Raw genomic sequence first — 26,840 nt, 5'->3', positions numbered from 1 at the left:
AGGCCCTCGGTAGGCACAGAGACCTGAGGACGAAGAGCTTGCTGTCCTGCCACGATGTGGCTCGTCGCTCTCGTCCTGACCTCCCTCGCCATTTCCACGGCTTGGGGTGAGTCGTCCTGAAATGCAAATAGCAGGCGGTCTTTGGGAATCCTTGTAGGGGACCAGGTGGAGGAGAAGCGTACAGTGCAAAGCAGTGACAAGCTGCCAGGTCCCACAGCAGCGCGAGCTGTCAGAACTCTGAGGCTCTGCCAACTCCCGGCGGCGACAGGAGACAAAGGGGAGGGTACCCACTGGGAGCCCACCGGCCGTGCCACGTGCAGGAGGGCAACCAGCTCACCTATCGCTGAGCAGCTGAGGACTTTGGCGAGCTCCGTCTGTTTCCCCCTTGATCATTAGTCCAGATATGGCTAAAAGTGGGTTGCTGCTGCTGCTGCTGCTAAGTCACTTCAGTCGTGTCCGTCTCTGTGCGACCCCAGAGACGGCAGCTCACCAGGCTCCCCGGTCCCTGGGATTCTCCAGGCAAGAACACTGGAGTGGGTTGCCATTTCCTTCTCCAATGCATGAAAGTGAAAGTGAAGTCACTCAGTCGTGTCCGACTCCTAGGGACCCCATGGACTGCAGCCTACCAGGCTACTCCATCCATGGGATTTGCCAGGCAAGAGTACTGGAGTGGGGTGCCACTGCCTTCTCCAAAAGTGGGTTAATGGAGTATTAATGTCCACTCTGGAGTCAGTGTACAAGGGTTCCCATCCAAGGCAGCACTCAGTAGCTATGTATTCTTAGACAAGGGATGTTTCTTTTCTGTGTCTAAGTTTTGCACGTCTAAAATGGAGGTGAGAACTGTATCTACATCATTGGGCTGTTCTAAGTGTGAAATGGGTTGTTTCTAAAGAGTGTCTGGAATTGGAAAAAGTGAAAAAGCAGTGATTCATAAGTAAAAGAGTTGTTATAACTTATAGTGTATTAATAGACACCCTGAGGTGTGGTAAAGCCCATAGATCAGGAGCCAATTGCCATTTAAGAGATAGTTTGTTTTTCCCAGTTTCCCAGAGGTGGGGGTGTGACACCACCTGGTGGGCTAGAAGGTGAAGCACCAGGTGTGTCAGGGGCAGAGGAAGAAGGGAGGAATCAGGGCAAGAACTTTATCTTGGTTAGTGGGGTGGGCTGGATAGGGTGAGGGAACTAGCCAATCCCCGCCACGCTCTAGGGCTTAGGGAGTGCCCACAACTGTTAGGTACTTTGCCTTGGAGTGATTAGGGCAGGATGATAGTGGCCATTGTGGAGGGCCTGATAAATAAGGTGGTTGGGGTTCAGCCTCTGGCATGCTGGAAGAGAAAGTTCATTCCTGTCTCCAGGGATTGGCTAACTCTGGGAGGGGCAGTCCCCCCAGAATCAGCAAGGCTCCCAGTGTCAAAGCATCAGAATACACAGCATAGAAGACATGGTTAATACAAGGGTGCAGCAAGAGCCCTCAGAATGTATCTGTACCATTTTATAGATGGAAAAACCGAGGCTCAGAGAGGGGAAAGGTATGTATCCAAGGTCAGCTGGAAAATCATGCTCTGAATTCTATCCCTGTCTCCTGAGTCCAGAGCAAGTGCTCTGACAGTCCAGTCTACACTGGGTTTAATCCTCTTCCTGGTGCTGTGACACTGTGAGAGGCCTGGAACTGAGGGGAAGAGCAGAGTAAGAAGCACATTAGAAGCTGATTATCCCCTTTCTGCTGGTTTATCTGGGTAGAGTCAGTCTATTTCCATCTTTTAAAGATCCATACTGGCTTCCTCCATTTCTTCAGTTACCTCTTTTGTAAAATGGGCATATTAATGTTTCCCTAGCGAGGCTTTTGTCATTGGAATGTCCACATGGCACAGAGAAAGTACCCAATACACATCATTACATGCACCTCAGGTGGTAACCGCCGCCGTCACCATTGCTGCCTGTGCCTCACAGCACCACCCACTTTTTCACCTTTGCCAATTGGCCATCTGTCCACTTCATGTCTCTTGAAGGTTATCATCAGATGTGTTTATAAGACCAGATCTGGGTTATTCTTCTCTGTTCTGGCCACACGCTTTGAGGGAGAGGTTGTCGTTTTTTCTGTATCTAAAAGGGAACAATTGGGAGGGTGAGAGGCTGGAAATCATTTTCTGTTAGGATGCTTAAACAAACTGCAGCTGTTGAGGATGGACAAGAGAGGACTTGAGAGATGAGCATGAACAGGGGTCAACACGAAGGCCACCTGCCTTGTGAAGGTACAGGATGTCCCCAAGCAGGGAGGACCAGGCCTGACGTGGCAACTGCAGGAGATGCATTTGAGCTCAGTGAGAAGGAACTGTCTGCTCCATGGGAATGGGACAGACAGAGTGTGACCCCCAGTCTCGCTCTCTCTGATGACCCTGTGAGTTAGGAAGGACAGTCAGCTTCACTGTCTCTCACATAAGAAGCTGAGGCTTAGAGAGTTGAGAGGACATTCAAGATCACATGGCAAAGGTAACAAAGTCCACCCAGAATCCGGTTCAAACCTTCACCTCTGACGTGTCCTCATTTCCTCCCAATGTCCAGCAGGGCTGCCACCCTCACCGCCTATTGTGGACACCGCTCAGGGCAGAGTCCTGGGAAAATATGTCAGCTTAAAAGGATTTGCACAGCCTGTGGGCGTTTTCCTGGGAATTCCTTTTGCCAAGCCTCCTCTTGGATCTTTGAGGTTTGCTCCGCCGCAGCCTGCAGAACCATGGACCTTCGTGAAGAATACCACCTCTTACTCTCCCATGTAAGCCGGGGGTGTGGCTTTTGGCATCGTTCAGTGGGGATGTTAGTCTCAAAGGGATGCAGGAAGGAGCCAAGGCAATCCTCTGAGTGGCTTATGCTTTATTCTGAAATCCTCAAGATATTGTAGATCCTTACCAGCATTCCAGAATTCTCACAGCACTGTAGAGCCTTTTATTCAACCAATATTTCTGGAGCACCTCCTATGTGTCAGGCGTGTTCTAGTGTCCTGGGATCCATCAGTGACCCAAAGAAAGATCCCACCCTCATGCAGCTTGCCTTTGTAGCAGGGAAAGACAGATCCTGAGCAATATGCAAGGTAGCAGAGTAATAATATGTAAGAATAGGCTAAGTGCTTTGGAATAAAACAAGGAGTTGAGCAGTGGTCAGAAGTAACGATTCTGTTTATTCTTCTGTCTTGATCTTCGATGCAGCTGGGGAGTGAGGTGGGCCAGGAAGTGTGTGGGTGGGGAGTCTTTGGGGTATCGCCAGTTCCTAACTCCCAGGTGTGACTGCTGCCTAGTAAGGAGGACAGCAATGGTCGGTGTGTCCTAGTCACTGTGTCCACGTTGGGCAAAGAAGTCAAAGTCATCCCCCAGAACACCTAGGACATCTACATGCGTGGATCTCTGGGGATTTCCAGGATCTGCCTCTTGCCGCTACTTTCCGCCCTAAGGTGGGGTCCAGAACCACCTCATTAACACAACATATGATGCGTTTGTCACTCTCTTCACTTAGGAAATTCCTAGGGCTTTAGGAACTCCTTGCAGGAAATGGGAAGACCAAAGACACATTTCTTATTATATCACAGTATCATATCACACAATACAGATTCTTTATTTTTTTTAACAATTTTAAAAATTTTGATTATTAAGTTTTATTGGCCGCACCAGGTCTTTGTTGCTGCACGTGGGCTTCCCCTAGTTGCAAGGAACAGGGGCTACTCTCTAGTTGAGATCGTGGGCTTCTCTCTGCCGTGGCTTCTCTTGTTGTGAAGCATGGGCTGTAGGGCTCGGACTCAGTCGTTGTGGCTCACGGGCTTCACTGTCCCACAGCGTGTGAGAGCTTCCCAGATCAGGGATCAAACCGATGTCCCTGCATTGCAAAGCAGACTCTTAACCATTGGACCACCAGGGAAGCCCGATACAGATACTTTGGATGTCTGCTTTGCTCATTTGTATCATAAACATGGTTATATGTCATTACATATCACAGCCTGACATTACATTACATTGGGTATTGAGTTATAGTTTATTTACCCAGTCTCTTATTTGGGACCATTAAGTTCTGGATATTTTTGATAATATAATTAGCACTGTGATGAACATCCTATAGCCAAACCTTTATGCACATTCACAGTAATTGAGGCTGAGTTCCAAGAAATGACATTTCTGAGTAAAACAGTATCACCTTTTGTTAAATCTCCTTCCGAAAATGTCCCAGCTACACTCTTTTCGTTAATATATGAAAACTTTCATTCACCAGACCGTAGCCAATGCTTGAGATTATTTAAAAATATTTTGGCTATTGAGTAGGCAAAATAATAATAATTATTAGCCTCATAATTATTTATATAATTTTAGAGTTTATTCTGCATTTATCTCAATACTAGTGATGTTGAACTCTCTTTCCCATTAATTTTTCATTGTATCCTTTTATGAATACTATATCCACTTGCCTTGGTGATCTGGGGACAGCTCCTCCAGGATGGAAATCAAGAGGGTCTCTTTGGGGCTCTGACAGTCATTTGACAGCTATGTCATCCAAGCACCTCAGTACTGGGGGCCACCATGCCTGCTTTCTGAAAATCTGGAAATGTGGCTTATAATGTCCTCGGAAACATAAGCAGTGCATAGTCTGACTCTTCATGGCTATGTGACCTTGGGCAGGTTCTATAACCTCTCTGTGCCTCAGTTTTCTCAACTGTAAAATGGGGATAATAATAGAACCCATATCATGGGTCTGATCTGAAGATTTTTTAAAATAATTTTATTTATCTTATTACTTATTTTTGGCTGTGCTGGGTCTTTGATGCTGTGCAGTCTTTATCTAGCGCGCAGGCGTCAGTAGTTGAGGCTCCCAGGCTCTAGAGCACAGACTTAGTAGTTGTGGCTCACAGGCTTAGTTGCCCCGTGGCATGTGGGATCTTCCCAAATCAGGGATTGAACCTGTGTCTCCTGCACTGGCAGGCAGATTCTTTACCACTGAGCCACCAGGGAAGCCCCTGATCTGAAGATTTTGTGGTTGTTCAGTCCATAAGTTATATCCGAATCTTTGCAACCCCATGGACTGTAGCCCATCTGGCTCCTCTGTCCTTCACTATCTCCTGGACTCAAATTCATCTCCCTTGAGTCGGTGATGCTATCTAACCATCTCATCCTCTGCCACCCTCTTTTCCTTTTGCCTTCAATCTTTCCCAGCATCAAGGTCTTTTCCAACAAGTTGACTCTTAGTATCACGTGGCCAAAGTATTGGAGTGTCAGCATCAGCAACAGTCATTCCAATGAATATTCACGGTTGATTTCCTTTAGGATTGACCGGTTGGATCTCCTTGCAGTCCAAGGAACTTTCTAGTCTTCTCCAGCACCACAATTCAAAAGCATCAATTCCTTAGCCTTCAGCCTTCTTTATGGACCAATTCTCACATCTATACATGACTATGGGAAAAGCCATAGCTTTGACTGTACGGACCTTTGTCGGCAAAGTGATGTCGCTGCCTTTTAATATGCAGTCTAGGTTGGTCATAGCTTTCCTTACAAGGAGCAAGTGTCTTTTAAATATTAAGTATTGCCTGTTACCGCTGTTAGACCTTTCAGATCCATTATTTGGGCAATGCATAACACTTGACGAGATGAGCTGACAAAATCTTAGCATGTCAGTGCTGCAAGACCCGTATAGAAATCATTCCCTGCATTCAGACGTGGCAGACTGAGACCCAGAACAGAGAAGGAACTTGCCCAAGGTCACCCGGCACGTAAGTGCAGAGGCAGAACTAGAACCAAGCTCTCCTAATGTTCACCACAAATATTTTGCCCTTGACCTGTGGCATGCCTTAAATGACTGCCAACAGAGTGGCTTCTCACCGTTTTTGGAAGTCTCCCATGAACTGGAACTCCTAGTTGACCTGTAGAGGAGCGTAAGCACCCTGCACTCGCTATGCAGCAGAGAGCCAGCTGCAACCAGGGAATGCAGGAAATGGTCCACTTCCAGGCTCATAAGCAGCATCTTCTTGACACAATGCATTCCGAAGCTCCTGAAAGGGGGAGGTGCCAGGTCTTCTCATTAGTCACTCTCCCCAGAGACCTTGGTGAGCCCTAGAGCCCCCTATCCTGACCCCCCAGGTAGTCTCCTACCCATTCCAGTGTCTGGAATCTGGTAAGACAGCTCTGTTTACAGGCTTACTTCTCCCAGTCCAAGACCTGGCCTCACTACAGGAGACATCTCCTTGGTCAGCTCTGATTGAACATCAGGAGTTCTTCTCTTTCCTTGCCCCTCCCAGGTGCTCCCAAAACGCAGTGTTGGTGGAAATGACCTCAGACCTCATTAGCAACGGAATGGAGACTGTTAAAACTAAATTTTCTGAAGACTGTCTTTACCTAAATATTTACACCCCTGCTGACTTGATGAAGAGAAGCAGGCTGCCGGTAAGCGGTGGGAACCACTGGTCAAGGCTGGTGTTGGGTCCAGGAGTGAGGGATCCAGGAGTGGGAGTGCTGGGGAGGAGATGATGCTCGAGCCTTGGCCGTTCCCATGATGATGGTGTTAACAAAAACTTTAGCTATTCTCACTTTCTTGCTATGTGAACTCCTTAAATTTGGGGACATGCATTATGAATGGCCTCAATTCTTACCACAGTCCTTGGCACCTAGTAGGTTTTCAGATCATATTCATCAAATGGTTGAAGACTTCTTGGAGGAGGTGGTTTTTAGGCCGGTCTTTGGAGGATGGGTGAGATTTGGGGAGCAGAAGGAGGCAGCAGGAAGTCATATTAAGATGAGGTACCACCCAGGGCATAGGCTTCTTGACACGATCATTCATTCACATGAGAAGTTGAATTCGCCACACAAAAGGTAACTAAGATGAAGCTGAAACAAGCTTCTAACCAAGGGCTTCTGCATGCTGAGTGTACTGAGCTGGGTGAGGGGCCCAGGAGTGAGGGTGGTGGGAGTGTTGGAAAGAAGATGATGCTCGAGCCTTGGCTGTTCCCATGATGATGCTCTCAGCATGAAGAGCGCTGAGTGCAGGTGGCACTGGGGCAGGGGAGACAGGCAGGGGCAGCTGGGGTGCCCTGAGTGGGGTGGCGGCCTGGGCCACTGCTGGAGAATGGGTAGGTGACCAAACCTGCCTCTGAGGTCTTCCCCAGCTCTGCTTTCTGTAACCTGTGTGGTTGGGTCCCCCCCCCCACCCCGCCCAATCCAGGTGATGGTGTGGATCCATGGAGGAGCTCTGCTGATGGGTGGAGCATCAAGCTGTGATGGGCTGGTCCTCTCTGCCCATGAAAATGTGGTGGTGGTGACCATTCAGTACCGCCTGGGCATCTGGGGATTCTTCAGGTAAGACTCTGGACTCTCCTGATGGCACATTGCCCGGAGTGTGGGGGTGCTAGGACCCTACTCTGGTCATGCAAGCCCTCAAGGGGCTCCTTGCTAGGCTCCCTACTAAGACATCTGAGTCCCCTCCTAATTGGGCTCCACCTACCTTCTCATTCCCCAGCCACCCTGGTGCACTTACTTCTGAGCTCTTACACATAAAACACCTAATCTCCCTGACACACTCCTATTATTCCTACCAAGCCCAACCCAGATGTTATCTCATCTGAACTACTTATCTCGTTTTCACTTTGCTGCCTGGCATGTTGCAGTATCTTTAAGATGACAGTTATCATGCAGCACAGCACTTAGAGGCTCACACATCTTATCTCCTGGGGAAGCAAATGTATATTACCATATGTGAAATAGATGACCAGTCCAAGTTCAATGCATGAAGCAGGGCACTCAAAGCCGGTGCACTGGGACAACCCAAAGGGAAGGGATGGGGAGGGAGGTAGGAGGAGGGTTCAGGACCTGGGGGACACATGTACACCCGTGGCTGATTCATGTCAGTGTATGGCAGAACCCACCACAATATTGTAAAGTAATTAGCCTCCAATTAAAAAAATAAATTAATTTTTTTAAAAAAAGGAAGGGGTAGACTCATGTGGGAGCTCCGTGAAGTCTTGTAGGTGAAGGAACGGGTGCCTGGAACTAGGAGGTGGTAAGGAGCATCTGACTCCAGGGGTACATCTACTGGGAGGAGCGTTGGGCCACTCACCCCATTTCCTTCTGGAACTTGGCACATGCGTAAGTGAAGGCTTGAGTCTCCTGTGTGGATTCTGTGGGGACAGGAACCAGGTTTCCAGCAGGCAGTTACTGAGCTTTTCCCGAATGTACTGGTGCCAGGACCTCTTACTCTGAGATGCTGGGGGGTGGCCTGGGTGAGAGGTGGTCACCTCCCTGGAAAGACCTGTGGGCTGGGGGAGGGTTGTCCCAGGGGAGTCGTGTCTCAGGATGTGTCCCCTTCACGGAGACCCTTCAGCTCTTCCCCCCACGACCCGTGTCTGCTCCCAGGGACAGTGTAACTGCACATACTCGCCCCACTTCCTCTCCCCCAGTCTCTCTTCTACCACATGAACCAAGGTTTCACCCCAACCAGACACCAGACTACTCTGGTCCAGGTCACCATGCCCCAGCATCTCTCAGCCAACCTTGGCAGATCCACACGTGATCCCTCAGTTCTTCTTGAAAAGCTGACCTCTCTTGGCTCCTGGCCACCTCCTCCCTCATGGGTCCTCCTTCTCAGCTCCTCCCTGGCCCTCCTCCTCCTGTCTCAGCCTCTGTGCATCTCCTTCTTTGTCCCACTGATTCCTTGAGTGACCTCAGGGAGCACTTCCAAGCTTCCTATTTTTAGTCCCTTTTCTCCACTGAAGCCCACAAGTACACCATTAAGTGCCTCCTACCTTCTCTATGGGGCATCTGAGGGCACCTCACTCCTCCACTAACAGACATAGCCCTTGGCTCCCATGGTCCCCTCAACAGGGCCTCATGCTCAGCTATTGGCAAATACACCCTTCCAGTTACTCTGGATAAAAACCTTATGGTTGCATGAATTCTTCTCTTTTTTTCACTCCCCACATTCAGTCACCACCAAATCCTCTTGGTTCCACAGTAACCAGAGTGATCATTTAAGACATAAATGGAATCTTGTTATCTCTGCAATGGCTTCCCTTCTTACTTACAGCGACATGGATGTCCTCACCCAGAGCCTCAGGACCCTCTGTAGCTGCATGTCCTAGACTCACACTTTTGCTTCACTGGACCCCAGGGCCTTTGCACTTGCTGTTTCTTCCACCGGGAACGCCCTTCTTTGGATATTTGTGAAGTCCATGTACTCATAGGAAATGCTCAGTCAATAGATAAAGGATGGATATGTAGAGCCCTACAGCAGAATAGGATAGAAGAAGATGAAGACCCTGTGTCAGGGTTGTGGAAGCCCAGTCCTTTCCAGAAGGCTCCCCTGGACCCCCAGCCCCATCTCTGGTCCTCAGGGCCCTGCCGGGACATCTCTGCCCCCAACCCCACCCTGTTCTCTTACTCACAGCACAGGGGACGAGCACAGCCGGGGAAACTGGGGCCACTTGGACCAGGTAGCTGCGCTGCACTGGGTCCAGGAGAACATTGCCAACTTTGGAGGGGATCCAGGCTCTGTGACCATCTTTGGAGGGTCAGCAGGAGCGGAAAGTGTCTCCGTTCTTGTAAGTCTTCCTGGCCCTGATGTGGCTGCTGATGGGACCCCTTGCAGACCAGCCCATCTAGTCCTGGGACCTTTACTTTCAAGATCTGGATTCAAGGCTGACCCACCTCTGTGCAGCATCAGATGGTGGAGAGTTAATGGCCAGACTCCCCTTGGCCCCCAGGAAGCTCAGGACTCAGCTCAGCCTCCAGGGCCGTAGCTGCAGCCACAGCTGCGACAGACACTCTCTTGCTGTCCTGTGTCGGTTGAGCTCATCCTCTCCTTCTTAATCATTTTAACATTAGGACTCGCCTCACTTCTTTTGAGATTAGGGGTGGGTGTAAATGATTAATCAGAGGAGCTGACCATGAGGTTGGTCTGGGTGTCCTTGTCTGACTTGAAGCCAGGCCTACAGTTCAGGGAGACACGAGCACTAGGAACAGGTTGGGGGTCCCCTCTGAGGGCTCTGGGGGCTTGTCCATGCCCAGGAGGGAGGGCAGCAGTCTCTGGGGCTGAGGGATGGAGCTGGGCTGGGGAGAAGGAGAAGAAGAGGAGGGATGGGGGATGGGACAGGCGACAAGGGACACAGATAGGACCTGGGAGTGTGGTGTGGGGAATGGGAATGAGGGAGACACCAAAGGAAGCAAAGCTGGAAAGCCAGATTAGAAGGTGCTGGGAGCTGTGGGAAACACTCCAACTACCTCACTATTGAGCACTATTACTATATTTTTAAAACATGTGGAATCATAGTTGAATATTCAGGGAAAACTTTTTTATATTTTATAAAATGGAGAAAAAAGAAAATCATAGATAACCCCCTCAAATAAAAATTCATCCACAATCCCATTAGCCAGTGATTCTCACCATGGACAGTTTCATTTTTCTGGTCTTTTTTCCATGCTGTTGTGCTGTTCTGTGCTTAGTCGCTCAGTCGTGTCTAACTCTTTGCAACCCTGTGGACTGTAGCCCACCAGGCTCCTCTGTCCTTGGGGATTCTCCAGGCAAGAATACTGGAGTGGGTTGCCATGACCTCCTCCAGGGTATCTTCCCAACCCGGGGATTGAACCCAGGTCTCCTGCATTGCAGGCAGATTCTTTACCATTTGAGCCACCAGAATAGCCCTTTTCCCATGAATCACCCTATCTATCATCTATCTATATGTATGAATTTTTAAACAAAAAAGCTTCCTTTACATTATAGCATATATGTTTCCCTAACCATTAATTATTATTTATGTTTTGTGTGTATAGTCATTAGTATTTCTAGTCTTTGAATGAAGAATGAAAAATACCTTATTTACCCAATGTCATATAACACCTTGTGTTATTTCCACTTTTTACTGTTATGAATAACGTGAACATCTTGGAGATTTTTGTTTGCCTCCAAATCATTTCCCTTAAATCCTGAGTAATGGAATTGGAAAATTAGAACTGTGTGTTTAAATCGATGCTAGAAATTTCCAGCTGCCTTTCAGATACTTTGACTGTTATGCCTCACTCTGTACACCTGGTTCCCTCTAGAGGAGGTTTTCTTGGAGAAGCTGGACCCTCCGGTCAGTCTAGGGAACAAGGTCAGTCAGTTCAAGCAAGGACCTGTCATGTCCACTGAGCCCCACGGTCTCCATAGGAACAGTCCAGGATGGGGCTATGGATGGGTCTAGCTCTTGAAGACCCCACTCCCTGTGAGCATAAACTCCCTTTCTTGCCACTCTCCTCCCAGGTTTTATCTCCTCTGGCCAAGAATCTCTTCCACCGGGCCATCTCAGAGAGTGGTGTTGCCCTTATTCCTGGCCTGGTCAAGAAGGACTCTAAGGCTGAAGCTAAGGTAGGTCTCACACTGGACTGTCCCTACACCATGCTCTGCTCTGCTGAAGTTGTCAGGGCCCTTTCTTATCACAGGGTCTGGCTGACATCCTCAGAGAATCATAGCAGTGAGGGTGGCTGACCAGGAAGGGCGAGGACACACTCCACCCCACCTCCCAGTTCTCCTGCTAAGCAAACTGGGGCAGAGAGCAGAAGAACTTGTCAAGGTCAGCCAGTGATGAGGGCAGAGCTGGACTCGGGCTCGTGACTCTGGACTGCCAGCCCCGGTGCACTTTGCACTGAACATGCGTCCCAAAGTGTGCCAGGTGGGGTGAGGGGCTGCACAGTGGGCAGTGGCATCTGTGTTGCCTCCCTCAGTGTCTGAGTCTGCTGAACTCATTGGCCTCATGTGAGCCTGGAGTGGATTTTCCCTGGGGGCTTGTGACTGGGGTAGGTTCCTGGAGCATTCATTCAATCATTCATTCACTCAACAAGTAGTTTTGATATAATCTGACATCTGGCAACCTCATGAAGCTTCTATTATAATTTAGGAGATAGAGTAATAATTATACAATTGCACAACTTGTAAAATGTCAACTGTGACTAGAGCAATAGAGAAGAGCTACTGCTACTGCTGCTAAGTCGCTTCAGTCGTGTCCGACTCTGTGCGACCCCAGAGACGGTAGCCCACCAGGCTCCCCCGTCCCTGGGATTCTCCAGGCAAGAACACTGGAGTGGGTTGCCATTTCCTTCTCCAATGCATGAAAGTGAAAAGTGAAAGTGAAGTCGCTCAGTCGTGTCCGACTGTTAGCGACCCCATGGACTGCAGCCTACCAGGCTCCTCCATCCATGGGATTTTCCAGGCAAGAGTACTGGAGTGGGGTGCCATTGCCTTCTCCGAGAGAAGAGGTACCTGATGTCAAAAGAATCCAAAAGGAGCACTTAGTCCAGTGTGTAGGGAGAAGTTATCAGGAAAGGCTCCTGGAAAAAATAATGATCAACGAGTTGAGATGAGAAGGGTGAGCAGTAAATTACTTGGTAAGAAAAGAATATCCAGGAAGAGGGAACATCCTGAGCAAGTGTCCTGTGGCAGGAGCAGGTATCTCAAGTGAGAGGGTGAGGAAGGCTGATATGGCCAGGGCAGAAAGTGCAGACAGCACCTGGAGAGAGCTGAGGATGCGGCCATTGGCAGGGCCATGCTACATAGGACCTAGTGGGGACTTTGCCTTTATTTGGAGAATGTTAGGAAGACAGGGAAGGGTGAGCAACACAAAGGCCCTGCTGAGGAGTGTGCCTTAGAGTCAGTGATGTGGAGCATTTTGGTCGGGCTGGTTGGTGGAGGGGTAGGGCCAGCAGCCTCACTTAAAGGGAGGAATCTAAGATAATGAAGGAATCTAAGATTCTTATTCTTGCCCTACCTCCCTCTCTCTCTCCCCCTACTCTGTCCACTTCTTATGGCTGAGCACTGATTGCATGTCAGACACTGGACCCGTCTCCAGTGTGCACACTCTCCAGTGCCCCACCATCCTGGCGCCTGAGTTCTCCGCTGCATCTTCCCCTCTGGCTTCACTTTGCCAGTGACTGGCCTGAGGCCACATGGCTGTTAATTGGATGAGACAAGATTTGAAATTAGATAGTGGGATTGTGGATTCCACATTTTTAAGCTCCATTCCATGATACCTCTCTTCAGTTTCAAGGATATTGTGCCCATTTTAACAGACATAAAGTAACAGAGCAGAGGCTGTATAATCGGCATGACTGGGACCCAGGACCCACGCAAACTGGTCTGGAGCATTTTCTTTTTCTTTCTTCTTCTTCTTCTTTTAGTGTTTTAAACTTTAATTTTATTATTATTTTTTTTTAATCATGTATTTATTTTTGACTGTGCTGAGTGTTTATTGCTGTGTGCAGGCTTTCTCTAGTTGTGGCGCACAGGCTTCTCACTGTGGTGGGTTCTCTTGTTACAGAGCATGGGGTCTGGGGTGCAGGGGCTTCAGCAGTTGTGGTGCGTGGCTTTAGTTGCCTGCAGCAGATGGAATCCTCCCAGACCAGGGATGAACCCGGATCCCCTGCACTGGCAGGCAGATTCTTAACCACTGGACCACCAGGGAAGTCCTGGTCTCGGGTGTTTTCTGCTACCTCTGGCTGCCTTGAGAAATTGAGGTTGGGACAGAACACCTCAGTATTGATGGAGGGAAGAGAAGTGACTCTTGAATTCTGCTGTCACCTGTGATCTCTGTAGCGAATTGCTGCCTTTGCTGGGTGCAAAACCATCACCTCGGCTGTCCTTGTTCACTGCCTGCGCCAGAAGACGGAGGACGAGCTCTTGGAGATAACACAAAAGATGGTAAGTGCATCAGTTCTCTTGGAAAAACGAGCCGCCAACCCTGGAAACATGGCTCCAGGCTTCACCATTTCAGCTTCAGTCCTCTTGCCCTAGAAAAATTACCTGGGACAGTTTCTCACCTCCCAGGAGCAGTGTCAGCCTCTGGATCTGAATGGGGAACTGTTTTTATTTATTATTATGAATACCTCAAACTTTAGCAAAGTCAAAAAAAGAACATAATGAACAATTAATAATCCTCTAGATCTATCAAAACATTTTTTCTATTCTCATTTTTAGATATATTTTAAAAAATTAAACATTGTATATTTCAGAGGTAACTACCATCCTGAACTTTAGGGACAGAAATATAAAAAACAAATATTTTTGGAAAGATTATCACAATTTGTCTTAGTTAACTTAGAAACCTTTTCATTTTTAAGCTAATGGTGGGCCACTTTTCTAGATTTTTTTAAGACTCTGCCTCAGTTGTTATTCTAGGAAAACTGTACATCAACCCATTAATCTATCCAACCATCCATTCATTTATTCATCTATCTTATCATTCCTCTATCCAGCCCACAAATCCATTCAAAACTTTTCATTCATCTATTATTAATTATCCATGCACCATCCAGATACCAGTATTGTCACTCCATCATCCGTCCCTCCAATCAGTGATCCATCCATCACCCATCTCCATGTATCCACTTGTCCATCTGACTCACCAGTACTCCACCTACTGACCACTTCATCCATCCATGTATCTAGGTTAAATGTGTGTGCGGCGGGGAGGGGTGGTAGCAGGGAGGGTGATGTGAACGTGAATCAGCTATATAGTCCCTGCTCACAAGGAACTTTCCAGGGAGAAACACACCCACATACTTTGTGGGCTCTGTGTGGTAGGCATACAGAGAGGGGAAGTATTTGTTGTACTAAGCAAGGATACTTCACAGAGAAGGTGACCTGTGAGGCTTGATGGATGTCTGTGGCAGTGCGTCATCACAGAGAAGCCACAGCAGGATGGACACCCAGAAATATAGCACCCAGGCCAATATAAACTATCCTCTCTGTCGGGGAGGGTTTGAAAGAAAGCCCAGAGTAACCTAAGCACCTGGGCTCTCTGTCTGGACTCGGAGGGTATTCCTGGACCCCCAGAAACAAGTCTCTAACACTGGACTCTGAGCCCTTTCCAGTGTGGCCTTGGGACTTAGATCCTGGCTTCTCAGGCTCACATGATGTGACCAATATGTTCAAAGAATGAAAACACAACTGCCTTCTAATGCCTGAAAGGATGTGAATTTATTTCAGCACCTCTCAATGTGGTACATGAGGTCCAGTTTATAAAGGGAGAATTGGTAACTTTGGTAAAACCCAGAGCCTCTATAATCCTCCTGAGTTTTCTGAGATCATGTGGAAGTGTTTCCATGATTACCTTCTCACCCTAGTACACACACATAGACACACACACATGGACACATGCACCTGGATTGCAGGGCTACAACACATAATGGAGAGACCGTTTTTGGTGACCTCATATGTACTGGTCAGGCCTGTTAGCTACAGTATAACAATAATGTCAGTACAATCGTGGTAAACTTACAACAAAGAGAATTTTCAGTGAGTTTGTAGGAGTCAGGATTTTCTAATGCAAGATGAGAAAACTCATCTCAAAGTGCTTTGAGAAGAGAGAGGAATATATTGTGACAGAATCTTCTGGTAACTCACGGACAAGTCCAGGAGTTGACGGCTTCTGGCGTGGCTGGATCTGGATGCACATATGATGCTATTAAGAATCAGTCTCTATCCCTCACCTTTTACCTTTCTGTGTTGGCTTCACTCTTAGGCAGATCTGGCCCCTAGGGAAGTTAAACAACAATACTCTAGTCTTACATCCTATCTGCTTAGAAACCCTCTTTCCCAATAACTCCAGCAAAAGTTTTGGGTAAACTCTATTGAACTGACATGGGCACATGTCCACCGCTGAAGTAGTCCCTGTATTCAGGGATTTGGTGCACCTGAGGTCACATACAGATGCCTGTAATCATGGAGTGAGAGTTGGGGAGAGGGGGCCCCCCAAAGGAAAATCAGGGTGTTGTTGCCTGGAGGAAGAAGAAGGGGAAATGGGTGGAGGGCAAGGCAGGCAACCAACAGTCCTCTGCAGAGCTCCCCTCCCCCATCCCACACCTGCTCCCTGTGCTGGTGCCCAGGGGAGGGTGTCGTGCCCGCTTCCTTTCAGCCCAGCCAGGGTGGCACCAGGAAGGAGCACTTGGTACCTTTGGGACAGCTCACAGAGGTCAGCTTTCTTCCCAGGAAGCCTCCTCACCACAACCTCTGTCTTTGTCTTCACAGAACTTTTTCACTCTTAATTTCTTGGGAGACCCAACAAAGGTAAGGACCTTTGGTTTCTTTATTATGGGTTTTAAGTCTTGACACCTTTAAGCTCCAGTTACATATGAATGACAGGAATTCTCCCATGCGAAGCCATAGTAGCTCCTTGTGTTTACCCTGCTGACGCCCAGAGAGAGATAGAGTAATGTCCGGGTGGCCCCAGGAGGAGACCAGTCATCAGACTAGAACCCAGTACCCTGACCCCCGGGCAGTGCTCTCCATCACCAACTCTGTGTCCCTGTCCCCAACCAGCCCATGGTCTTGTTTACATTCCTGAAAACGCCCTGTTGGGAGAAGGTGAACGAGAAACCTCCACTGTGGGGAGTGGAGATGACTGGGTAAGGGGCTCTTCAGAAGCCTCCAGGAGGAGCCCGGATCATCTCCTGGGGGGTTTCAGGTTGACTGACTGTGCAAGTCGCACTGTTTGCAGGGATGTGGGGAAAGGAGCCATGAGTCTTGAGTCCTCAGGACACCACTCTCCTCCCAGCCACGTGGGAAACTCCAACAGCAGTCTCCCATCTCCTTCGTCTCCTCTCACCTTCCAACGCTTCCCTTCACCAGGTTCTGATGGCATTACTTCTGTGGCATCTCAGTCCTGGCCTCTCTGCAGACTCCCTGGGGAGTCTTACCTTAAAAGGTGTAGAGAGGATCAAATGAGACTTAGTCATTCAACAAAGTTTTTTTTTTTTTTTTTTTTTTTAAGTAGATTTGCAGTGTTGGACTGGTTTCTGGTATATAGCAAAATGATTCAACTATACATATATATACACAATCTTTTTAATATTATTTTCCATTATGGTTTAATTACTACTACTACTAAGTCACTTCAGTCGTGTCCGACTCTGTGCGACCCCAGAGACGGCAGCCCACCAGGCTCCCCTGTCCCTGGGATTCTCCAGGCAAGAACACTGGAGTGGGTTGCCATTTCCTTCTCCATGGTTTATTACAGGATATTGAATATAGCTCCCTCTGTAGGGTCTTGTTGCTTATCTGTTTTATATATAGGAGTTTGTATCTGCTAATCCCAAACTCCTAATTTATCCCCACTCGACCCCTTTTCCCCTTTGGTAACTATAGTTTGTTTTCTGTCTGTGAGTCTGTTTTGTTTTGTAAATAAGTTCATTTGCATCATATTTTAGATTCCACATATAAGTGATATCATATGGCATTTGTCCTTCTCTTTCTGACTTACTTCACCTAGTATATAATCCCTGCGGCCACCCATGTTACTGCAAATGGCATTGTTTCATCCTTTTTCATGGCTGAGTAATATTCCATCATATGTTCCATATCTTCTTTATCCATTTATCTGTCGATGGACATTTAGATTGCTTTCGTGTCTTGGCTACTGTAAATAGGGCTGTTGTGAACATTGAGATGCATGTGTCTTTTTGAATTAGAGTTTTCTGTGGATATATGCCTCGGAGTGGGATTGCAGGGTCATATGATAATATTTTTAGCTTTTTAAGGAACCTCCATACCGTTCTGCAAGGTGGCTGCACAAATTTACATTCCCACCAACAGTGTAGGAGGGTTCCCTTTTCTTCACAGAGATCAAACAAGGAGCTACATTTTTGTCTTTTTGTTTCATCTCTAATACCATTAACATATCTTTTCATGGTCCTATTTAGTGCCACCTTTTGCATTCTTGAGTTTTGTGCTGTCAATTTTGCTGTTTAAAATAATCCCGACCACAGACAGAAGGGCTGTCTAGTGTGCCTAAGTGCAGGCAGCCTACAATGTGTCTGACTTGTGAGAAATATGAGTATTAGACAAACTGCCTTCAGGCATGGATGACAGTGCTGCTGGTCAAGAATTCAGTGTTAATGAATCAACAATGCGTAGCATCCAGAATAAGGAAAAGATTATTTGCCGATCAGTTCGTTGAGCTGCTTAGGAATATGCTAAATTAACATCTATAGCGTGTGACGAAGCCATGAAAAACAAGCTGTGTTTGTGATTTTATGAGATGAAGGCGGATTAAAAAAAAAGCACAGTGGGCAGCACTGTTGAGGCTGATGGCCAAGGGATTTACAGTCCCATCACCCAGGGAACCGCTGAGCCCTTGTTGGCTTAGTTGCCCTGAGGCCTGCGGAATCTTCCCGGACCAGGGATTAAACCCCATGTCCCCTGCATTGGCAGACAGTCTCTTAACTGGGGGACCACCAGGGAAGTCCGTTACAGTAAGTTTTTAGAGCTTAAGTATCACAAATACAGAGAGCTGAATGAGACTGGAAAGAGACATATAGTTAGATAGATAGATACTTCAAATATATGCACATTATATATTATATATTTTTATACCAAATTGACTGAAGATCTGTCCCCATCACCTGGCCACTGCTGTCCCCTGGTCAGAGTCCTACCCTCTGGGGTCCACAGAGTTATCCCCCTTTGTTAGGACTCAGGTGTGCGATACTGGTTGTGAGCTCCGGCAGGTGGAGACGGGGATGCGGGTGTGACCTGGAAGGGGAAGCACAGACAATACTCTGCCCTCTTCCCCAGACCTATCCTTTCCTGCCCACCGTGGTTGACGGAGTGCTGCTGCCAAAGATGCCAGAAGAGATGCTGGCTGAAAAGAACTTCAACACTGTTCCCTACATCGTCGGAATCAACAAGCAAGAGTTTGGCTGGATTCTGCCTTTGGTGAGAAAGCGCAGGCCTCATAAACTTGTCTCCCATCCCATCACCCTCCCATCTCTGGTCACAGACCTCTCTCTGGGACCAGGCCAGCTGTCCCCGTCATACAAAAGTTGACATTTCCATGAAAACTATCTCTGATGGTCCACACTGTCATCTGGGAGATGTAGCCCTGGGGACCCACGTCCCCACACACTCTGTGATTGTCCCCCCATCCATGGATCCTGAAATGCTGGTTCCGGGAGGGCCGGTGGAGATCGTCACTGGGCAGATGAAACCCAAGGCCTGGACGGGGCCAGGGGCTCGGGGGTTCTGGAGAGTGAGGTCTGGGACCTGCAGCCTCTCCCCTAGGGCTTGCTGTTTTCATGCTTTCCCCACAAATCACCCCTGGTCACCCGTGCTCTCACTCATCTCACGGAAAGAGTCAGAGGAGCCTGCTTCCTCCTGGGTTAAAATTGACTTCAAAAGTTAGGAAGGGCTTTCCCTTCTGCCAAAGATAAACAAAGCCGGACACTAGGTGACGTGGTAACAGATTTGATTCAGTTACACCCCTGCTCTAGGGAAAAGATCCATCGTGAACTGAATCCAATCCCTGAAATGAAAGCCTGGAGCTTATTTAAGGAGTGGGTGGGAGTGGGGTGGGGTGGGGTGGATTGTCCATGTGACTGGACCACCTGGATTTGTTAGCTGGCATTTATCTGGAGAAGAAACAAACTTCTGTCTTATGACAGGAGGCAGTGTGTAGAATCAAGGTTCCCACTGAACTTAGGCCTTTATCTTTTCACAGGGACTGGAGGACAGAGCAAGAATTATCCCCTGCATGTTTGTTTTTCATAGAGATGGCTCTCAGCTCCTTGAGGAAACAGCTTTGGGTGGTAGATTTACATGTAAAGGGACAAAGAAAAGATTTATAATTACAAGAGTTCTAAAGTAACTGCTCTAAGAGGGAGTTCAGGGACCTACCTGCCTATCACCAGGCTTTGGCGGAAACAAACAGTAAAATCTCCTGGCAGCCCAGAGCTCTTGAAGGGGGCCTGCGGTCATCCTGGGGACATGGCCTTAAGCCTTCTTTAGCTGTCCTGGAGTTTGGTCTAGTCTCTTAGGGCTGAGCTTTAATGGAGTTGTAGTTCTGCGGTTCTTCAGAATGATTTCAGAGGTTATACCAAAGGACCAAAGTCATAATGGCAGGATTTGGGGCTTTCTCAGTTATCTGACTATCAAATCTGCCTGTAAAGCCCCTGGGTCGGGAAGATCCCCTGGAGAAGGGAATGGCTACCCACTCCAGTATTCTTGTCTGGAGAATTCCACAAACAGAGGAGCCTGTTGGGCTACAGTCGATGGGGTTGCAAAGAGTCAGACATGACTGAGCTACTAATACTTTCACTTTTTTTTTACCAGTTATCTGACACAGGTAGGGTATTTGTGGGTCCATGTCATCTGCCCCAGAGCCCTTCACTTCAACCCTAGGCTGGCCGAAATCTTCCCTGTCTGTCTGGACCACTCTGGGGACTCTAATTGTTTGTCTGTGTGTGTCTACACACACACATACACACACACACACACACATATACACACACACACACAAGGACTAGGACAGCTTCCCTTAACAATTACATTATCCTCTTTACACTCCTTGGTCTCTGGATATTAAAGTCCATTTGAGTCCAAAACTCATCAAAAACGCATGACAAAGTGACCTTCAGCTTCCATTTAGTTTGGTCTGTTGGTCACTTTGGTTTTTCCTGCTATTTCCTGATGATTTCATAATTGCTTAACCTTTGTTTTAACAGCTCATGGGCTTCCCACTCACTGCAGGCAAGATGGACCAGGAGATGGCCACGTCATTCGTGTGGAAGTCCTACCCCATCCTTGTAAGACTCTAGAAATCACAGAAACTGGCTGAGCACCAAAGAGGGGCAGGGGCTTGTTTCCAATTTCAGAGCATCTGATGGCAAAATGAAGACTGGGGCTAGGGGTCAGGGGGGTTCAGCTCCTATTTTTCTGCCTTTCCACCTCACCACCAGGGGTGGGCAGGAGTGGTGGCATGGGGCCTGAGAAGTTCACCATTAATGCAAGCCTTCCTCCCTGGCTGGGGAAGCCAGGGCTGTTCACTAGGGCTTGGTGGTCACTTTAACTTTTGATCTATTTCAGAACATCCCTGAGGAACTGGCTCCAGTGGCCACTGACAAGTATTTAGGAGGGACACATGACCCCGTCCAAAAGAAAGACCTGCTCCTGGACTTGATTGCAGATGGGTTGTTTGGTGTCCCGTCTGTGAACACGGCCCGCTACCACAGAGGTGAGTCTTCGACATTGGACAGGAGAGGGACCCTGACCCCACCAGCTTCACACTGTATTCTGTCTTAACCCTCAGCACAGAAAGATATAAGAAAACTTCAAGATGCATTCCACATAGCCAGGGGTGGGGCACTGTCCTATTTTGGTTTCCACCAGAAGCAGACTCTGAGGAAGGACCTAAATGCAGGCAGTGTATTTGGGGTGATCCCAGGTAACACTGGTAGAGGAGTGGAGAAGTGACACGGATGGACAAGGAAGTCAGTCTACACTGTGCTGTCAAGCGAGTATCCACCACGGACACCTGGGGCTGGGGAATCACTGGGAAACCAGCAGAAGACGTGGCTCAGGGTTTTCCCCAGTCAGTGGCAAGAGAGCTGGGGTATTTATCCTCCAGCTTTGATGAGTCATCAGTTGAAGGCTGTTCCCAAGGGCAGTTAATTCCCTGGTGCTTTAATCTGCTGCACATGTGGGCAGAATGGTCTCTGGCTGCCGAAGACCTCAGGCAAAGAGCTACAGATGCAGGAGGTGGAACTCTGGCCAGTGTGCCCAGAAGCAGGGGACTTGGGGAGACACCAACAGTCTCTGCCCCGGGGTCCCTCACCTGAATTACAGTAGTCTGTGGGGCCACAGGGCAAATATTGGAGGTTTTGTCTTAGAAACCTTCCAAGGTCAGAGATAGCTTCAGACTAGTTTGTTAACCAGTGGAGCTGAGATAGCATGAGGCCAAGTGTCGGATCAGGAATGTTGTCTGGGACCAAGAAAACCCAAAGGACTGAGCAGAGGGAGGTATGGGGCAAGTGGTCTGGAGAATGTTGATGTCTGCAGCTGGCCTTGTTCCATGCCAGTGTGTGCTGGGTCTATCGCAGGACCTTTTAGCATATCCCAAGACTGTGTGTGAGGGGGCCCTAGGGGCATGAGGCCAAGGATGGAGGAGCTCACCTGGACAGGAGGTGTCCTTTTGGAGTGCCTTGCTGAGGTCCTCACAGGACCCTCCCTTTCCAGGAGCTATCTCTCACCTAGTCTGCAAGGCAGGACGTGGTTCTCTGACCCAGATCACTCTTTCTAACCATGCTAGAAGGGTTTTAGAATTTGGGACTCTATAAGCATAATAAAAAGTAGCTACAGCTGACCTACCAGGTCCCCCCAGTTCAATACAGTCATGGATAGGTTCTGGTTACCCTTCCTCCTCCCTAGGGTCTTGATGAAGCTCTTCAGCCAGGGGCGGCCTGGGGTCAGAGCTGTTCTCTCACAAAGTGGTCTTGTCTCTCCATACATGTGGTTTCCTCTGCTTCATTGTCTGTTGACCCAGTCATCTTGGGTGAGTCAGGATGTGTCGGACCCCCATCAGAGTCATTTTTGCTTGGAATTCCCAGACTTCATTAACATTATGCTTTCCTTTTTTTAACTTTTTGTACTTGTCTTAAGTCTTTTTTTATACAGAAGAGAACTTATTCTGAATATAAAAATTAGCATCTTATAGTTGTAGAACATTTTGAAAATATGGAAACACATAAAGAAGAAACTAGAAATTTCTAGTTTCTAGTCAAATTTATAGTCAAAGCTAGCTCTAACCTTGGAAGCCTTCAAAATTCATAGAAATATCCACTATAAATTTTTGACATATTTTCTTCATTAATCTTCCCATGACTTACATATAATTTAAATATTAATTTTATATTGTGTTTTTTTCATGGAATCCTATATGGTAAGCATTTCCTCAATGTCAATGAAAACTCATAAAAAGCATCCATTATCTCATGGAATAATACATTAAAATTTACTTTAGTATTCCTGTCCTACTGGATATTGAGGCAGGCTGACCATACTTTGATGCTGTAAAATATTATGCTCAGCCTGATGTGCATATATCTTTAACGAAATCTCTGATGATTTTTTTTTTAGATTTGGTTACTAAAGGTTTAATTACTAGGCTAGCTTGTAGGACCATTTTAAAGTTCTTGATACATATTGTGAAATTGCTTCCAGTATATAAGAATGAGTATTTCTTAATTCTCTCTGTTAAGATACTCAGATTAAAAAATAAAAATAATGCTGCCAATTTCATAAGCCCCTCCTTACCAAATAGAGAAAAAAGAACATCACACTGTTTAAATTTGTGTATTTTTTATTGCTAGCTATTTCCTTCCCTCTGCTTTTCTTATTGTTCCTAAATGTTACTATTCAAACCTGTGCCCTACTTATTCTTTTGAAGACTTGTGTTGTGGTTGTAGGAATTTAATAAATCTCAGAAGTTTAAGCCAGAAATGTTAAAAAGAAAAAAATGAACAAAAATATCTTTTGGGCAATATGCTCCCAAAAATAATTTCTCTCATTCATGAAAGTTCTTTCCCCTATGGTTGGATCATGAGTTCTTTCTAAAACTTTAAAATGGTAGAGCCAAGGTTAAAGCCCCTCCTTACGGCATTCTCTGCTTGACATTGAAGTAAAGTAAAGTCACTTAGTCGTGTCCAACTCTTTGCAGCACCATGGACTGTAGCCTACCAGGCTCCTCTGTCCATGAGATTTTCCAGGCGAGAGTGGGTTGCCATTTCCTTCTCCAGGGGATCTTCTCGACCCAGGGATCGAACCTGGGTCTCCAGCATTGCAGACAGATACTTTATCATCTGAACCACCAGGGAAGCCCACAGCCTTGAAGCAACTGTTTAATAAGTGGCTTGTGGGACCACAGAGGATTGCTTCTTCCAAAAACCACCTCTTGCTAAACCAAAGTGCAAAGGTGGGAGATGAGGGAGGCAATTAAACAAATTATTTTACATCCTCCTGTTGGGATGGCATATATTGTTAAACTACTTTGTTGGGAAATTTTAATGACATGAAGCAATTATTATGGGCATATGTAATAACATAATTATCAATAGTATCATAATTTTATATGCATAAGTGGAATAAGTTCTGAAATATTAACAGAGCACTCTGCACTCTGAGCAGTGCGATTATAAGTGATCATTTTGTTCATTTTCCTTTCTTTTTTTTTTTTTGGCATTTTCCAAATGTGATAGTATCCCCAAGGCGGGGAGGGGATGTTGTGATATCTGCCCACCAGTCTGCCTTGGGGCCTGACCCTTCCCCATTACAGTCACTGGCTGTGGCATAACGATCAGTGCAAAGCACAGAGCTCCCCAGGTGGGGGGCCCACGAGTTAGCCCTGAAGGAACAAGATGAGCATCTCTGCTAAAGCATCAGCAGGAAAACTGACTCTTCTTGGGGCTTCGAGACGGGGTGGAGAGAGGGGAGAGGAGAGGGGAGAGGAGAGGGGAGGAGAGAGGCCAGGAGAGAGGGACTGTCCCCTTCCTCAGCCCCTTCTTCCTTCTGCCAGTGCTGCACACTCCCTGAGCCACGCAGGAATCAAGACATGTGAGAGGACGGACAAAAAGGAAATACTGGATTGAGGTTTCCTGAGACACGGGGAGCAAATTTTCCCCTTTCTGCATAGGTTTGTGTTTAAATCCGCACGTTCAGGCTCACAACTTGAATTTACTTCACTCTTGGAATACATGTGAAAATCACTGGAAAGGTTCAAAAATGGACATAATGGAAGACACCTGTCAGGCTGCAGGTATTCTCAAAGGAAATGAAGACTAGCCTGTCAGCAATGAAATACAATAAAGTGTGCATGTATGGATGTCCTTGTGCATGGATGATCAAAAGGGGCTTATGTGAACTGACCCAGTGCCCCTATATTTATTTAGAATGGAGCTACTCAAGGTTTCAACATTCATTCATTCACTCTTCACTTACTCATTCAATAAATACCCAGCTCAAATCCTTTTCCACCTCTACCAACTACGCAGCCTTAAACAAGTGATGAAATTTTTCCAAAATTTTTAATGTGCTCATAACCAGGGGCTTCCTGTAGGAACACACAAGGTTGGCACACGGTTGGTTCTCACAGCGGGCAGCTGCTATTCATACTGTTGTTATTCACTCAGGACTAGGCGTGCCCCCAATTTCCTGATTGCTCACAGACCCCCGGAGACCTTGATACCATCAGGTGTGCGTCTGCTGAAATGAACCATGTATGAATCCATGTTTTCCAGATGCTGGAGTCCCAACCTACATGTACGAATTTCAGTATCGCCCAAGATTCTCATCAGAGCTGAAATCCAAGACAGTGATAGGGGACCATGGGGATGAACAGTCCTCTGTCTTCGGGATTCCAGTTTTGCAAGGTGATGGCCCTTTGGTGACTATGAACTTGGAGTTAGGAGATCTGGGTTCAAGTTTATTTGGTGACCTTGGGCAGGTTCCTCCTTCTCTCCAGGTCTTAGTTTCCTGAATTCACCATAACAGGGTGGAAGGACAAAGGTCCCAACCATCCTTTTGCTCTAATGAACCTGATGGAGAATGTGAATCCTTGTGCCCTCACCCTGGTCACTGTAAGAATCCAGACCGGGCGTTAGCAAGACGGGAGCTGGGTCACCCGCAGGGCCCTGCTCAGGGCTAGAAGGCCACCACTCACTCTGCCCTCACAAGAACACATCAGAATGTGCGTGAGGGTAAAATTAGAGTTGTTATTTACCTTGAATCAGGACTAACATGTGTGTCTCTCTATCCAATCATCTATCTGTCTGAAACTCATATCTTTTAATATCATAATATATCTAGGTGTGTAATATTAAAAAAAATAAAAACTTTTCACAGATGTCTTCAATGCCTTAACCATTAGTAGTTACAGACAAATTGTGTGTGACACATCACAGAACTGTTCATTACACACAATGCCTCTGGGCATTTCCTGGTTGGGTGACTTTTGCGGGATCTTGGAGCTCAGTTATTTTCCAGATTCTATGAAAATGTGTGTGGATCAAAGACACCGAGAAAAGACCCAAAGGAGAGCATCCTGGGAGTGGGGTTACTCTAGCAGCAACCCTGGGGTGTGTCCCTGAAACACTAAAGGCAGAAGGGCAGTCGCGTGGGCACAGAAGACAAGGCAGTCAGCTTATGGATCGACTGCAGCCCTTCACTGAGCCCAGCCTCAGTTGGTAACTGTCAAGTTTAAAGTCCACTTGTGTTACCCAAGATCTTCTTAAAATGCAGACTCAGACTCAGTAGGTCTGGAGTAAGGCCCCCATTTCTGAATTTATTAACAATTTCTCAAGTGCTGCTACTGCCCATGAACCACTCTTTGAGCAGCATTGGCTTTGTCCCCTCCCCACAGATGGTGCCTCAGAAGAAGAGATCAACCTCAGCAAGATGATGATGAAATTTTGGGCCAACTTTGCTCGGAATGGGTGAGCTGCTGGCAGACATGGAGCGGGGTTGGGCGTGTCTGTTGGGTGGGGGGAGCTTCCAATGTGTGATGGTCAAACGCCCCGCCCTGTGACCTCTGAGATGAGAGCTCCCCGTGATAGATTGGCTGCCCAGGACATGGTCAGCCTCCTATCTCTGGAGGCATTTGAGCCTTTGGCAGAAATGAAGCCAGGGGGGTCCCTGACAATCTCAGAGGTCCAAGACCACACAGCAGCTTTGGGGAATTTCTGTTTGATTTTGTTCTAGGAATCCCAATGGGAAGGGGCTTCCCCACTGGCCAGCGTATGACCAGAAAGAAGGATACCTTCAGATTGGTGTTAACACTCAGGCAGCCGAGAAGCTGAAAAGTGAGAAAGTGGCTTTCTGGAATGAGCTTCTGTCCCAGGAGGCAACAAAGAAGGCACCACGGTCAAAACATGTTGAGCTGTAAACCGGGGGTTTCTCTAGAAATGTTTATGGACCAAAGAGGCATCTTATTGTGGAGGCTGAGGAATTATCCGATGGGAGTGGCAGAGGTCAGGGAGGGGGAGTTTCTGTTTCTGTGGCCTCGATTTGGAAATAAACGTTCTTTTGGAGACCAA

At 47.3% G+C, this 26,840-nt stretch overlaps 1 protein-coding gene across 2 annotated transcripts; it reads left to right on the top strand.

Moving 5' to 3' along the window:
- On the top strand, positions 1-26,840 carry LOC113876830 (liver carboxylesterase-like). 2 transcript variants are annotated; one of them, XM_027516512.1, is made up of 14 exons: positions 1-106; positions 2,566-2,770; positions 6,266-6,410; positions 7,186-7,319; positions 9,403-9,556; positions 11,254-11,358; positions 13,579-13,683; positions 16,012-16,050; positions 18,556-18,696; positions 20,481-20,561; positions 20,842-20,989; positions 25,047-25,178; positions 26,168-26,240; positions 26,506-26,840. In XM_027516512.1, exons 1-14 carry the CDS (start codon positions 55-57, stop codon positions 26,687-26,689), a joined length of 1,698 nt encoding a protein of 565 aa, XP_027372313.1. In that variant the 5' UTR covers positions 1-54; the 3' UTR covers positions 26,690-26,840. The 2 variants fall into 2 exon arrangements, with proteins under 2 accessions (XP_027372313.1, XP_027372312.1); XM_027516511.1 differs by having other exon boundaries at positions 2,563-2,770.

The sequence above is a fragment of the Bos indicus x Bos taurus genome, chromosome 18, assembly GCF_003369695.1.
Source record: "Bos indicus x Bos taurus breed Angus x Brahman F1 hybrid chromosome 18, Bos_hybrid_MaternalHap_v2.0, whole genome shotgun sequence".
Taxonomy (NCBI): Eukaryota; Metazoa; Chordata; class Mammalia; order Artiodactyla; family Bovidae; genus Bos; species Bos indicus x Bos taurus.
The sequence above is the reverse complement of the archived record's forward strand: the minus strand, read 5'-3'. Positions and strand labels throughout refer to the sequence as shown.

Excerpts from the sequence above, each read along its gene's own strand:
- LOC113876830 (XM_027516511.1), top strand. The coding sequence starts at position 55 with ATGTGGCTCGTCGCTCTCGTCCTGACCTCCCTCGCCATTTCCACGGCT. Across the intron at positions 107-2,562 it reads CGCCATTTCCACGGCTTGGG|CAGGGCTGCCACCCTCACCG; the intron begins GTGAGTCGTCCT and ends CCCAATGTCCAG. Across the intron at positions 26,241-26,505 it reads GCCAACTTTGCTCGGAATGG|GAATCCCAATGGGAAGGGGC; the intron begins GTGAGCTGCTGG and ends ATTTTGTTCTAG.